At 33.0% G+C, this 15,593-nt stretch overlaps 2 protein-coding genes across 3 annotated transcripts in view; both read left to right on the plus strand.

Annotated features, from left to right (window-relative positions):
• LOC129913083 (baculoviral IAP repeat-containing protein 6) overlaps window positions 1-7,802 on the plus strand; it is a 29,254-nt gene extending 21,452 nt beyond the window's left edge. For both annotated transcript variants that reach the window (XM_055991529.1, XM_055991530.1), the window contains exons 30-42: window positions 2-501; window positions 565-959; window positions 1,027-2,346; window positions 2,468-2,734; window positions 2,799-2,983; window positions 3,046-3,481; window positions 3,554-3,768; window positions 3,820-4,008; window positions 4,069-4,430; window positions 4,494-4,968; window positions 5,034-5,273; window positions 6,476-6,664; window positions 6,727-7,802. In XM_055991529.1, the coding sequence (XP_055847504.1) occupies window positions 2-501; window positions 565-959; window positions 1,027-2,346; window positions 2,468-2,734; window positions 2,799-2,983; window positions 3,046-3,481; window positions 3,554-3,768; window positions 3,820-4,008; window positions 4,069-4,430; window positions 4,494-4,968; window positions 5,034-5,273; window positions 6,476-6,664; window positions 6,727-7,284 (5,331 nt within the window). In that variant the 3' untranslated portion in view covers window positions 7,285-7,802. The remainder of the gene's footprint in view (window position 1; window positions 502-564; window positions 960-1,026; window positions 2,347-2,467; window positions 2,735-2,798; window positions 2,984-3,045; window positions 3,482-3,553; window positions 3,769-3,819; window positions 4,009-4,068; window positions 4,431-4,493; window positions 4,969-5,033; window positions 5,274-6,475; window positions 6,665-6,726) is intronic.
• Window positions 7,803-10,468: 2,666 nt separating this feature from the next.
• Window positions 10,469-11,258, plus strand: LOC129915082 (aprataxin-like protein). Its single transcript, XM_055994543.1, has 3 exons — window positions 10,469-10,701; window positions 10,764-10,989; window positions 11,056-11,258. The coding sequence occupies exons 1-3, from the start codon at window positions 10,540-10,542 to the stop codon at window positions 11,256-11,258; spliced, it is 591 nt and encodes a 196-aa protein (XP_055850518.1). The 5' UTR covers window positions 10,469-10,539.
• Window positions 11,259-15,593: the final 4,335 nt, after the last annotated feature.

A 15,593-nucleotide genomic window follows, 5' to 3' on the forward strand; every position in this document is an offset into this window, starting at 1 on the left:
GATATCGCTGATTATGCAGCACATGACGAAGAATACTAAACTAAAACTTCATAACAGCAATTCTTCTAATGGCAATGCTAAAAAATGCACATCACAGCAAAATCAACGCAACCAAGATGGTCTAATAAACTTTGCACCATTTTGCAGTATATCATCAGAGAATGATACAGCCCAATCGGCAGATGTCTTGATTTTAACACCAATCGCATCACACCGAAGACCACGTACTCCAGCCTGGAGTTATATGTTCTATCCAAATGAATCACATGTGGATTTAACTATTACTTTGCCAACAGCTATATTATTGAAAGAAATTCAACTGCAGCCACATGCACCAACTTTAGTATCATGTCCATCAGCAGTGGCAGTAGAAATTTCCCGTGATTATGGCTTGGGTCCCATACCTTTTGGTCAGCCCTTAACTACAACCGGTATGACATGTATTCGATTGAAGCTTTCTAAACCTGAGATTGCTACCAGTATTGTATTAAGGCTTTATAGGTATTTATTTTTTTTTTAATTAATATGGCTTCATTTGTGTGACAATATTTTATATCTTTGTAGACCCAAAGACAGTTCAAACATTGGATTAACACAAATAGCCATTCTTGGAAATACGATTTTCTCAGCTGGAAACAACGCATTCGGTTGTGGTTCAGATTCTGGAGTAGATGATGATTCATTGGCCAAAACAAGTGTCGGATGGATACGAATTTTAGCCAGATGTTATACAGTAGCGGCAATTATGTCGGAAAATAAACTATCAAAAGATGTAGTGGGAGCTTCTTCGGAATATCCTGGTTTTCTAGAATCTTGTTGCTCTCTAATGAACATAATGCCATTAATACCAAATTCAGCATTGCAAAATTTAGAGACTGTTTTATTAAAAATAGGATCATATAGCCGAGATTTGTGTTTGGCTTTAATTCGAATATTGCTGTGGGGAACAACACCACAAAGTAAGTTTCCGACAAAAAAAAATGTTTGAAAAGAAAAAAATACCTAATTATGTATTATTATTTTTAGCATATAAACTCTCAAATGAAGCTGTTTGTGATCTTCTTTATGATTTGGCAACAGCTAAAGATTCCTATATGGCAGACAAGATTCAAGTTTTGCTAGATTGGATTCTAAAGCTACGTCATAATTTCAATAATCGTTCCATACGTTGCACCAATCCACAAAGTGGATTTGTTAAAGTTACAGCCTCAATTCTGTGGTCTGTACATTCTCAGAATTGCATCACAAATTTAGCAGATTTAATAACAAATGATGTTTTCGAAGCATGTTTATATTGGATAGATGCTCTTGATAATGACCAACCACTTAAAGTAGCATTTGATTCTTTGTTGTGTTCATTATGTTGCATTAAGCCAGAATTGTTTAATCAATTACTCAGTAAAGTAGATGTTTCTCTAATGCAACATGATGTATTTGAAAGTACAACATTAAAATCAGAAGAGCTATCATCTGGTATCACTGATGATAACAAAGAAGCAAGTGGAAGTGAATGGTTTAATAATGTTGCCGAAGACAATCTTTCTACATTGCTTCGTAAGCCATCATATTTAACTACAATTGCCATGTCATGTCAATCTCCGCTAGCCATATATGAACTTGTAGATTCTGGATTGCCTAAGCTTCTTGCACACGCTCTCTTTGATTATTGTTGTTTCTTGTCGCCTGAAATCAAGAAAATGACTTTAAATACTGAACGTACACAATCGACAAGTAGTGACGAGTGTTTAACCGATTCCTACAAGGCTGAAAATCAATCGCCGCAAGAGCCAAAGAATGCAATTAAATCATCCATAATAACATTTGAGCATGTTCCAAAAATTCTAGACTTCTTCTCAGAGTGTTGTTCGGAGGGTCATATGCGTGATATGCTTGGATCATATCAAGGATCGATTTTCTGGAAGCCATTACTTGAATTATTGTGCAATTATAGACCAATTGAAACTGGTGAAGAGCCAATACAACAGGCACTTATTCGCATGGAGAGAGCTACTATAAACTTTTTCACACGAGTTACATCGTGTCATCCTCCCAACCAAGATAAACTAACAACACTTCTTATATCAGTTATCAAGAAACCATCTCACATCTATATGAATAGCAACAAAGCAATTATTTCTGGATTCACTCGACAATTGGTATTGCAGCTTTTATTGGAAAATGAAAGAATTTTAGTTTCAGTGAGAAGCAAGCAACCACTTCAAAAGCGGGATAGTAACATTAGCTTGGTTAATAATCATCCATCGAAGAGGGTAAACGCTCACCATTTACTCTTCTATGTGAGTGTAAATACAAAATGTCAGGAAATTTTACAGAATTGTGTTTCAGGTAAGTTTGCCCAAAATTAGAAAAATTATATGTTTTTTACGTTTTGTGATTATTTTATGTAAATTTGTGGACAAAAATGGTCACCATTTTGTCGCGCATTGTCAAAATGTTTTGTATACAGATTACAGTAACATTTTCCTTCCATCAATGAATTCAGAATCCAGGCAATCGGATTCGTCCGTATCCAACATCTCAAGTAGCAATCATAGCGAGAACAAGAGCGATGACAAATCAGATGCATTTGAAATTGCAATGGACTTTAATGGTCATGGACTTGAATTTTTGAGTGTAGCAGCTGGAGTGACTGCCAAGGATAAACGCATTAAAGATGTTAAGAATCAGGTGGCAGCCATCAAGGATAGTCGGGTTTTATTCCCTAAATTTCCAAGTATGTTTCGAAAAAATAGAATATAAATTGTCTGAATTTATAAAAAATTATCCCAATTTTTAAGGACTTTTCCAACAAGATGACTTCCTTACATCTTCAAATACGTCGAGCATGACTACCTGCGCACAGCTAGTACATCCAGAATGTCCCGAAGTGATGTTGACATGTGATACAACGATATCACAAATTTTAGCGGCACTCTACAAAAAAGGACGTCGACTCTCCACTCCATGTATCACTCTGAATTTGGTATGATTTCTTACAAAAATAACTTTAATAATCCAAGTTTCATAAAAAAAACTCTACCCTAGATCCCATCGAAGAACCTTAATGATGAATTTGATGATACAATTCTGAAAGCGGCTAATATGGAACCGCTTCCATCTCCTTTGCAAAGATTTTCCACTCGTGGTGGTCTCTCATTGCTTGCGCAGTATTTGCCAACAGTTTACCCAGACAGTTCTGGTCGAAAGAGTCCAACATTGTTGGGAGATAAGGAGAAAAGTCCTCCCACCACTGATTGGGTAAAATTGGAGCCCAATGAAGAAATCTATGAAGATTTGGAAGATCCTATAACTGAAACATCTACCAAACAACCCACTATTACATCTGTTCCACAACATTCATTGGCTGCGTTTGGCTTATTCTTGCGATTGCCTGCCTATTCAGATGTTTTGCTGCGGGATAAACTGAGAGCGCAATGTTTATTGAGACTTGTCTTGGGTGTCACTGGAGATGGTGAAGGCAGTAAGGGTTTATTTTTAGTGATGTTGAATTTATTAAAAAAGATTTCGCTAATTGTTTTATTTTTTTTTTTAGATGACATTTATAGCTTATCACTCGCGCCATCACTTCCAACTTTACCGTTTGAAGTATTTCGACAACTTTTAGATAGTTCACCACTCACAACAGATGATGGTATGCTATTAAGAAGAATGATTGTAGAAGTTGGCGCTATGCATCTTGTACTTAATTGCTTGGGAATTTTCACACATCAATCTCAAAATTATCAAATAAATGGACCACAGCCAGAGGTAAGATTTAAGTCTACACATCTACAAGTACTAAAATTAATATTTTTCTAGACTGCTGCTGGTGTAAAAGCTTCGATGAACAGCATAGACGACTCCGTTATCATATCTGACGATAAAAGTCACATGTATTGGGCTAAAGGCACTGGCTTTGGAACAGGATCTACTCAACAATCTTGGAATGTCGAACAAGCTTTGTTGCGTCAAAAAAGTGAAGAAGAACATGTGACAGTGCTTTTACAGGTAGACTTCAATTCAGTTTCTATTTTCAAGTGAATTATTTTAAATATACTCTCTTTTAAGGTACTCTCAAGTTACATCAATCCCGGAGACAAAGTACTATCTGCACTTCAATGCGACGATATTATGAGCTATCATGAAATAAGTGATGTTGCTGGTGAACTGCCTATTGCATTCCTAGATTTGTTGAAAAAATCTTGTTTAATTCCTGCACTCAGCTCATATCTACGCAATGATTCCGTCTTGGACATTACAAGGCACATTCCGCTTTATCGAGCTATATTGCAACTCCTGCGTGCTATTTCACTATCGTACCAATTGGTTAGCTTATTGCAACCATATGATCGTCTTGATAGCACCCCATCTATTTCGGAGCTTCTTGCCAATATGAAGACTTGCGTTGACACTTATGCCAATCGTTTGAAGTAAGGCTAAATAATAATAATAATTCATTTTAAGAAAATTCTAAACACCATTTCTTGTTGCAGGCTAAATAAAAAATCAAATATAAAAGGACAAACACAACAAGTCACCGTTAATATTGATGATGGGGACGATGAGGGTCTTGCACTTTTAATACCCGACATTCAAGAAACAACGGTATTAGTACAAAAGGCAACAAATGTTGAAGATGCACGTGTTAATCAGCTACGTGATCATGAACATTGTAGTAGCCGTATGGAGAAACCTCTAAGTAAATCAATTGAAGAACGATACCTGGAAGTAATGAAGAAAATGCAATTCGATACATACGAAATGATTGTTGAGTCAGAGAAGAACGGTTTTCGTTTTGCAATTTCGCATCATTTTGAAAAGATGGTACACAAGGCTGGTGATCGCTATCATCCGTCGAGAGTGAAACGCCTCGCTCAAGAAGCTGTTACTCTCTCCACAAGTTTGCCATTGTCATATAGCAGTTCTGTTTTTGTACGCTGTGATACTGATAGACTGGACATTATGAAAGTAAGAGTGAATACGTAATAGAAAACTTAACTTATTGAATTTTCTAAATATTTTATACTTTAAAGGTACTGATAACTGGCCCAGCCGATACTCCCTACGCGAATGGATGCTTTGAGTTTGATGTCTTCTTTCCCCCGGACTATCCAAATTTACCTATGTTAATTAATTTAGAAACAAATGGTCGGCATTCTGTTAGATTTAATCCTAATTTGTACAATGATGGTAAAGTGTGTTTATCCGTTTTGAATACGTGGCATGGACGACCCGAAGAAAAATGGAACGCACAAACTTCCAGTTTTTTGCAGGTAAATTTTGTTTTCTTATTATTTTAATGTGCATTATGTTTCCATTAATATGAGAAAAATAAGTGTTTTATTAAAGGATTCAATAATTTACAAAAAAATAACATGAATGTGCTAGAATCTAAGCAAAACTTATACAGAATTGAATTGCAAATTCAAGTATTCATTGCGAATATAAAAAATGTTTATCTATCTTAAGTCCGCGTTATAAATTTAGGGGCCTATTTTTAACTCGCGAGTCGATTTTGTAATTAGTCAGGGTATTCCGATTAAAAACTACGAAGTTCGAATCGTAAAGCAGCTAAAATAAAGAAAACAATGTGTCAATATAACTTTTAAAACTCCGAAGCGCTTATAGAGCCAAAAACTTTGTTTCGCCAAATTTTTCTAGCGATTCCCAAGTAGTAATTGGGGTCTTAGATTTGATCATTATAATCGAGGTCATCTTTTATATGCGCCATCTGCTGTGATGCAAACATTTAAAGAACGTGCGTTTTCATGTGCATTAATTTATTTGGTCAATAAGGCTCTCACCAGAAATCTAAACTCTCAAGTTTGGGCTTGCAATACTTCATGTCAGGATTTTTAATTGCTGCATTTATCTTAGAAGATAAAACAATTGTAGCAAATACAATAAAAAAAACAAATCCCTAATGATAAGCGAATAAGTCTTTTGGTAGACTTTCCAATACAAACACCGAAAATACCTCTAAGAGGTTGTTTTCAGACCCAGAACCTTATAAAAAATCACTGGAATAGATATGACTGATCAAAAGGTTTGCAATTATTCTTGAAATATTGTCAAGTTGACACAAAATTAATGTTGAAACATTTACTAAAATTACACCAAACCTAAATGGATGTTGCAAAATGCAACAGATATGTGCTTATTTGACTCCTATTAACATCAGACCCTTTCTTAAGTTGTCAAAGGGCAATGTCAATGAAAAAACGCAAACCATTTTCAAAAGAGGCCATGGAAATATTGCTTCTTGAAACAGCAAATTTGTTTGATGAAAACGAGGGATGTATTGAAGAAGAGTCTTTAAAATTAAATCAAAGTTACGTTTTTTTGAATTTATGGAAATCTTATATTTTCTAGCTATCTACTAATTATGATGATAAATTCAGAAAAATATTCACATTGAAGTAGCAAAATGTTTTTGCCCAGCTTTTTTTACATGAAATTCATATCTTCTTTTTAGGTTCTTGTATCAATTCAGTCTCTAATTCTGGTTCCTGAACCATACTTCAATGAGCCAGGCTTTGAAAGAAGTCGAGGTACTCCAAGCGGAACACATTCATCTCGAGAGTATAATAGCAACATTTACAAAGCGTGTGTTCGCTGGGCTATGCTTGAACAGATCCGAAATCCAAGTCCATGTTTCAAAGAGGTAAATACTTTATAATCTAATTTTAAAGTAAAAAAAAAAATAGCTTAACCATTTGTTTCCAGGTCATTCATACACACTTTTGGTTAAAACGACACGAAATTTGTGCACAAATCGAAGGTTGGATTGAAGAGCTTAGCAAACCACAATATAGCGAACGCAACACCATAACATTCAACTCAATGGTTCTTCGGCGAGAATATCGAAATTTGCGTGAAGAATTGGCCAAACTAAAAGTACCCGAAGGCCTTGAAGATCTAGACATGCCATTCAATCCGAATGTTACACTCTCTGTGATGACAGTAGCTCCTACAGTAACACCAACACAAATAGCTACAACAACAAGCCCAACACCCAATCAGCCATCGAGCAGTAATGCCGCCGCTCAACAGTTGTCATCGCCCAATACAACACCTACATCGTTGTCGATTGAAGAAGATATTGCCCAAGATGCCACCGATTTAAATGAAACAACAACAACTGCGCCGCCAATTTCACATACGTCTTCGTCGTCGGCGCCCCAAACAGACGACGTGGACGTTGAAATCCTAGACTCACCTGTAATGCTGGAGGAGACTGATCTTATTTCTATATTCACCACATGGAAAGCGAATCATGAATAGCTTATCAACAAAATTACAATTTAATCACATTTTTTATACAAAATCGTAAAATTTTAATTTAACTGAAAAAAAAAGAAAAGATAAAAAAACAAAATAAAAACAAAAAACAGCAAGTCTCATAATTACCCTAAACTAAAAAGCAAGATTTACCCTAAGATTGGCATATTTAATATTTTTTAATGTGTTTACTCTAAGCTTTTTATAAGAAAAACAAAAACAACAGAATGGAAAATTAAAAAACGAAAAACGAAACAAATGAGTGTATGCTAAGTTTCTATTTGTACTAATATTTTTTACAACTCCAAAATTTTGGCACAAATGCTTGCTATTGTTAGGTTTCTCTTTTATTAATATTGTTTTAAATTCATCTAATCTAGGGCATGAGCAAAAACAAGCCTGAATTTTTTGCAATCCACTTTTAATTTACCGACAGCAGTTAGATTATTTTTCGATATTTGTAAAAAAAAAAATAATAAAAAACAGAAATTCAAACTATGTAGGAATAGCCTCTCATAAATGGCAAACAAAAGAACAAACATTAATATGAATAATTTATTTTAGTTTTATTTGTTCTGTTATGTATATTTAAAAAAGAAAAAAAAATAGAAATAAAACAAAATATTATTAATGTATTCAATGTATAAAAAATTTGTTTTCTTTTTTTTTTTAATCTAACCAAAATCTGACTCCTTATAAATTGTTTAATTTCAGTCAAATTCAAACTAAGAACATCAGTATTTAATCAACATTTAATCAAAATTACCTTCTGGAGATCCTACTTTGCTTTACAAAAGTATAATGTTCTGCTGCCGCTGTGATCTAAATATTGAGTTTATCACGTCAAGTTTTCAATATTTGTATGCAAAATACTTCAGTATATTACATCTTGAAAAGATTCACCAACAACTACATCACGTCATTGGAGTTATAAATTATTATAAATAACGGAATATGCCACTTTGTTCATTATAAGATTATGAGGCCTATCGAAGTATCTATTCCGAAGAAATTTCAGATCAAATTTAACGCAAATCGCTGCATTCTTGAGCTTATGTAAGTACTGTAGCAAAAAGTCGTGACAAAACAAGACACTTAGAAATGTATATCTTCTCTATTAAGAGAAAGACCAAAAATAAAACAAGCAAAAAAGTTACAAAATTGCTTTTTGGCCTCACCCTTGATCTTCCTTTACTATCGTTTACCCCTGTTGCTGTTAATCCCTAACACCCCTCCTGAAAAAAATAATCATATCATCCTGTTTCTGCTTGAACCTCGTAAGTACAATTTTTTTTTTTTTTTCTAAAACAGAAAGAATATATGTATACAGGGGGTTTTAGTTTAGAAACAACTCAATCAATATGTCCTAAACATAACTTGATTTCCTTTTGTTCAATTCAATTAAAAGGATTTAAAACTTTTTGTAAGTGGTCGTTTCGGGTCTCCTTCCATTAAGCATTATAAAAAATAGCACGTATACGCCACAGTGCATGTGGACAACTTGCAAACAATGTGAATTACAAAGTTGGCCTAGATGCTAACATACCCTAATCGTAATTAAACAAACACTTGCACTCAATAATTGAGCAAAATTTTCATCTTGTTGCCGTCAGTGTTAATAAATAAACTGAAAAAAATAATCAAAAATTTTAAATATTTCTTCAGCCTCCTTAATTCTGTATTTCTGTCTCTATTTAATAAGTAGAAAAAGATAGGGAAACATAGCGAACATACGTTAATGAGCGTATGCCGTAATTCGACCCCTGTTTATTTTTAAAATATTAAACAAAAAATGAAATATGTATCATCCCTACTACGATTGTCAACTATCAATTGATAGTTGATAAAAAATAAATTTCGATCTCTTATTATCCAATTTGTAAAAAATTTGAAAACAAATAATGATGTAACCCGTTGTTATTTGAAATGTAATTAAAAATTCCATTTAAAAAATTACCAGTTTTCCCCCAAATTAGTTTTTAAGACACCAAATTCCAGTATTTATCAACTATCAATTGATAGTTGACAATCGTAATAGGGGTGTAAGTACAAACCTAATATAAAACAAAACAAATAAACAAAATTTAAATAGTATTTTGTATTTAAGTTTTAGTAATTACTGTTAACTGTAACTAAAAAGTCCTTTTCAAGGAGTGTTTGCTTTCGAATTTAAAATCCGGTAAAGCGACTGTAGCTATACACGTTATTCATAGTGGTCTTTTCCAGTTGTCACTACTATAATATAATTATTCAATGATACTAGGGTATACGGAACAATCGTCGAACATTATCTATTTTCAGTGTTTCGTTTTTATTACTTGCATAATACATAGCGCTATCAGTAATTTTAACAAAACCGCGTTTTTACTTTTTTCTCAAAACATAAGAATAGTGGAACTATTCAGTTTTTTGAAAATATTGTTGAGTTATTTGCATCCAAACTTATTTTTTCTTACATTCGGAGGCAGATATGTGTAAAAAATTACAAGTTTATTATTTTTTTTTCAGTTTTTCAAAAAAATATTCAGTTTAAAATGCAGTTTAAAAAACTTCCTCCAAATTCATCGAGTGTTCTATTCATATCTGAAAATCCAAAGTTTGTTGGATGTCTGGTATATTTTATTTATATCAACAGGTTTCTTCACAACATAATTTCTCGTGGGACCCTGGCATCCGTTGGGGGCCCCTGGGCACTACCTTGGTTGTCCTAATGGTATGTACGCCCCTTGTCTCTGATGTCGGCTCTTGCTCGAATTTCTCGTTAATAAATAGTTGAAACAAATTTTATTGAAAAGTTAAATAATGATGATTCTTATAATATAAACGCATACATTGAAATTCAAAAGCAAGTATCTGCTACTTGTTGTTGCTGTTTTGTAAAACTTCTATCTATAAATAAGTTTTACTCATGAAGACATTGGCCCGCGAACCGCACGTTGGTATCTGAGATAGTTTATTCAATGATTGAACGCACTCACGAAACTGTCAATGGCCACGTTCAACGTATACCAACTGAAATACGTACGGAATTTTAAAAGGCTCTGATTGGTCAAAACTAAATGCCACCTAACTTTAAATAAAAACTGACCAATCAAAGCATCTAAAAATTCAGGACTTAATTCTAGGTGCCCTACGTTGAACCCGTCCAATGAAAACAAAAGCCAGTTGTTCATTTAGCTAAATTTAGTTGAGTTGATTCTTCGTTTTTAAAACAAAGTAATTATTTTATATTTTCAATATAAAACAACTCAAGTAGCAATGAAAAAATCTAATTGGGCAACAGGATTAATAACAACATTAAATGATCCAATAAATCATGTTATATCAACTGAAATTGGAGTTGTTATCAAAGATAAATATCCAAAAGCCAAGCATCATTTTTTGGTTTTACCCAAAGATGATATTCCAAGTATATTTCATGTAAGTTTAAACATATTGACATTTTAATGAATCAAAACCAACCAATAGACTAAAATATACAGTTAAAACCATCACATTTAGATCTTCTCTATGAATTACATCTTTTGTCCATAAATGTTATTGAAGTCACAAATTGCCAAAGAGATGACTTCAAAATTGGATTTCATGCCCAGCCCAGTATGCAGAGATTGCATTTGCATGTAATTAGTAAAGATTTCGTGTCGCCTTGTTTGAAGACAAAAAAACATTGGAATAGTTTCAATACAAAACTTTTCGTGCCGTTCGATGGTAATATACTTACTACATTCAAAATTTTAAAATATTTTTAGTTTTTATATTATAAATAATTTCTAGATTTAGTTGATAATTTAAAAAAGAATGGTCGAATTGAGAAAATGGGAATTGAATATATAAAAACCCTGGAACTAACAGAACTTAAATGCAACCAATGCAACTATAAAACAAAAACTGTACCTGATCTAAAGAAGCATTTACTAAATCATTTAGAAAAATCCGAATCCGAATGTATTGATTATACAGTTAATAAAAAGATATAATTATAAATACATCTTTGATAAAAACCTTGTGTAATACTAAGATACAAAATCGTACAACAAATGACCCTCCTTGTGCTAATTCTTGATATAGCAGATGGAATCATTGCGACTATTACAATAGCTGCGTTTCTTTTTAGGTGGATCTTGAGAAGATGATCTAGTACTGAGCTCCTATTCCGGTTCTATGATAAACAAAAATGATAAAGTTATAACCATTTAATTTTAGTTATCATTTTGCTTATCATAGAACCAGAATAGCCCCCTGGTGTCTACATTATGCTCTTCCGCATGAGTGGATGGGAACTGCATGGAAAATCGCTAGTTAAAATTAGTTGAGAAACTTAATACATACAACATCGACATTAGCTGTGTTTTTTTTTCACAAAGTTATACGCAGTACGCAGTAGGATTTCCTAAATATCAACATTAATATGGACGCACCAAGATAAGGGAAAAAAGGAACTATTATATATGTAATTTCAAACTTATCCCCAACTTATCCAGCTTGTATTCTAGTCGGCAGCTGCGTGTTGATTTTGTATTACATGTATGTTTTGGCACCAAGGCCAAAGTTTTATTCACATTCAGCCCTATTGTGAGTTTCACGTGAACGAGATTCCACCCGAAAAAATTGAATTTCAATTTTTTTCTATTGTGAGTTCCGGGCGAAAAGTTGTTCACGTTCGGACATCTCCTTGTATTTTCAACTTTTTTTTCAGATAATTTGCGATGTATTCGACAGCTCTTCTATTACTTAAATTTTGGTGCCGAACAAAAAACTAGTTTGGCGGAAAAAGTAAATTACCTTCGGGTGAAACTCATGATAGCTTTTTAAATTCTGGGCGAACAAAATATTCCGGACCTTCCACGTGAAACTCACAATAGGGCTGATTATGTACACCTTGTCCACATGCACTGTGGCGTATACGTGCTTTTTTTGTAATTATTTATTGACTTTTTTTAAACTGCATCTGTAAGGTTTTTTTTTTTTTTTTTTGTGTTTTTCTTGATTCATTATTTAGCTTCAGCAATTCAACCCTATTCTGAGTTTCACTTGAAAATCTTTGCACTGGAAATTTTCTTGTTCGCTTGGAATTCAAAAAGGTATTGCGAGTTTCAGCCAAAGAGAATTAGCATTTTTCCTTAACTGCTTTGTTATTCTCAACCAAAATTCTTTGCCGCCGGGTACAAAGGAGTTAAGTCATAAATGATAGTTTGCCTGAAAATGCGATTAAAGCTGAATCGATGAATTTTTGAGCATTGATTCTCTTATTTTAATAGGAGTATCTCTTAATTTATGTTTTTGATACAAACTAAAAGAGAAAAAAGACCTTATTCTTATTTTATCAATACCCGAAAAGTGCAATTTTATGACTTAACGAATTTGTACCCGACGGCAAAGAATTTAAGTGGGTAAAAGATCTGTTGAATATCTCGCATATTACCTTCAAAAAAGTTCAAAACACGAGAAGTTTTCTGTACCTATTTGAACAACTTTTTGTCCAGTACTCACAATAGGGGAAAAATGAAATTCAATTTTTTTGGATAGAATCTTGTTCACAGGGTAAATTGTAACATTTTCCCTGCGTAAGTTGTAACAAGTTAAAACTAATTCGTTTATTTGCTTAAACTGACACATGCGAACAATAATTGTAGAGTTACGGCGCTGTTCCTATGTGTGTTTCATTTTCAAATATTAACATAATGAATAGTTAAATCTTTCCAAACTGGTTCAATTGATGTGTAGATCAGATATGTCCGATATGCATCAGTTTGAATACCTTGGAAATGTTTAACTGTTCAGTATGCCGATTTGGAACGTATGTTGAAAGTGTTGATCAACCAAGTGTGGATCCAGCTTAATAAAGAGCAGGGGACTCAAGACGCTTCCCTGGTGTGAACCTGCTGTGATTTGAGTTCAATAACAATAAAGACATCTTTTAATTTAATTTAATATTGCCATTTGGTTTATATTTTTTAAACGTCTCTTCTCCACAATTATTTTAATTAATTAATGAAAAAAACTCAATCACGAAATTACTATAATTTTTTATTGATTTAAGAGATTATTAAAAAACTCAATCACGAAATAGGTAACATGTTTTAAATAGAAATGCCCAATATTTTAAATTAATTTTCTTGTTTTTTTTTAATAAGAAATTAAATACAAATTTATGTACTCGCGGTTTCAATTTCGCTCAAAAAGTTTCGTTCGGTTTTTCAAAAATAAAATCTGTAGGAATAATGTAATAAGTTTTATGATTTATTTGTTTTTTTGTTATTTTTTTCTGGAACATAAATTTTATTCAAAGCTTATGAATTTAAGTCACGCTCGCATGTCCTGTAGGCTACTCCGATTCCAAAACCGGTGCCCATGATTAATGGCCAGGCTCGCCTCTTGAAGAACAGTAATGAAAACACTGTTCCTAGAGCTAATCCACCAGCTGCAAATGAAAACAAAAATATAAATTGTTAATTTATTAACATGGGTTTGTGACAACCGGAAGGATAAACTTTTGATCTCAGAATAGTCGGCATTAATTAATGTTTAAAAATGTTTTCCTTTTTTTTTTTGGTTATATTTATAAAGCAATGATCTAAACACAAAACCAATACCAACCAACACAGATTTATAATAAATTAAAATAAAAAAAATTATGTAATATGGACTGAAGGAAAGTAGTGTGGTCTGGATTAGATGGCTGATGACTTACCTCCTTTGATCATAGTGTCTGTGACGCATCGATCTAATTTTTTACCGAACTCGTCTTCGGAAAATGTAGCGCTGACTTTTTTATCTGACATTATTGGGCAGTAATTTTTTTTAATTATAGATTTTTAAATAAATAATTAAAAATTTTGTATTCGCCAATAATTGGAATAAAACCCAAATTGACGTTTTGACAGACCGAAAAAGTATCGAGGATGACACTTTTCAAGTAAAAATATTCACCTATTCACCACAGTGTTCCATGGAAAAAACACGTTCGAAGATACATAACAAGTGGTGAAAAACTAGACTCAGGTCACACTATGCTAAGACCGAGGCCGCATTTATAAGATTATTTTACAGCCTGTTTTCACTAGAGTCCAAAAGAGATAATTTCGCAAATTATCTCAATACGAATGTCAAATCGTACAGAAAACAAATTTAATTGTAAATTTGAACTGACCTTATTTGCGAAAAAAAATTTAATCGGAAATTTGAACTGACCTTATTTGCGAAATTATCTCATTGGGGCTGTAGTGAAAACAGGCTATAAAGCTGATTTTGCAAATAATTAGTCATTTTTTATTTTCCCACTTGATCCATATAGATCAAGTGGGGTAGTAAAAAAGGGCTATGTAAAATCTGAATGGCAAATCGTATAGAAAATTATATGTTTGTAGTGAAAAAAGGCTAGCGGTATGGTAGGCTTTAAGCGTAGTATGCAGCTTAAGCGAAACGAAATTTTCCATACAAAATTGCACAACGAAATCTTGAACAAAAATTTCGTAAATTTATTTTTTGATCAAAAACTTATCTTTTTCTTGATTGTAAATACCTAAATTTGGAATTTTTTTGTTTTGACTTTGACGGAATACTCGATGATAGTTTTTCGTGAGCATTTTGGAGATTGGAAAATTCAGCTTTATTCCGAATGCAAAACTTAAAAAATTGATGCAGGGTATACAAATTGTTTTTAGACAAAACTAAGCTGCATTTTTCGATAATTTACGATAATGAGAAAAAAATATTTTTACTTTTGTACTAGAAATTTCGTTTTGTTTTAGCTGCATACGAGGTTTAACGGTGCAGATGAAACATGATAACTCGCTTCATCAGACGCATCAGACTACTCATGAGTAGATGGTTAGTAGATCTAGTACTACAAATAACACAACATAGACTGCTTCTACAGGAAGACGAAAAGTTTCAAGATGCACATAAGACCAAAGGAGAAATCGATCTTTCTTTCTCCCTTGCTCTTATGTGCATCTTGAAATTTGCGTCTTCGTGTAGAAGTCGACATAGGATATGTTTAGTTACTGGTTCTAGATTTCTACCCATGAGTAGCAACGCATTCATTGTGTGTCCCCCTTTATTCAATGGTCAATAAATTTTAGTAGTCATCATTACAGAAGACTGCCAGCTATGAAAACCATTTCAGCACGCCGGTTTTTGACATTATTAAAGTGAGAAAAAACATAAACAAAACATTACTTTTATCTCGCTTACTCTTTCACTAGTGCATAGCATGCATGAACGTTGTTTCAATTGCTAAAAAGAGATCGAGATAACATTGTATGAGAAAGAAAAAAGTTATACTACTTACTCTTTTTTTTATTTTTCTC

The sequence above is a fragment of the Episyrphus balteatus genome, chromosome 3 (assembly GCF_945859705.1).
Source record: "Episyrphus balteatus chromosome 3, idEpiBalt1.1, whole genome shotgun sequence".
In the NCBI taxonomy this organism is placed as follows: Eukaryota; Metazoa; Arthropoda; class Insecta; order Diptera; family Syrphidae; genus Episyrphus; species Episyrphus balteatus.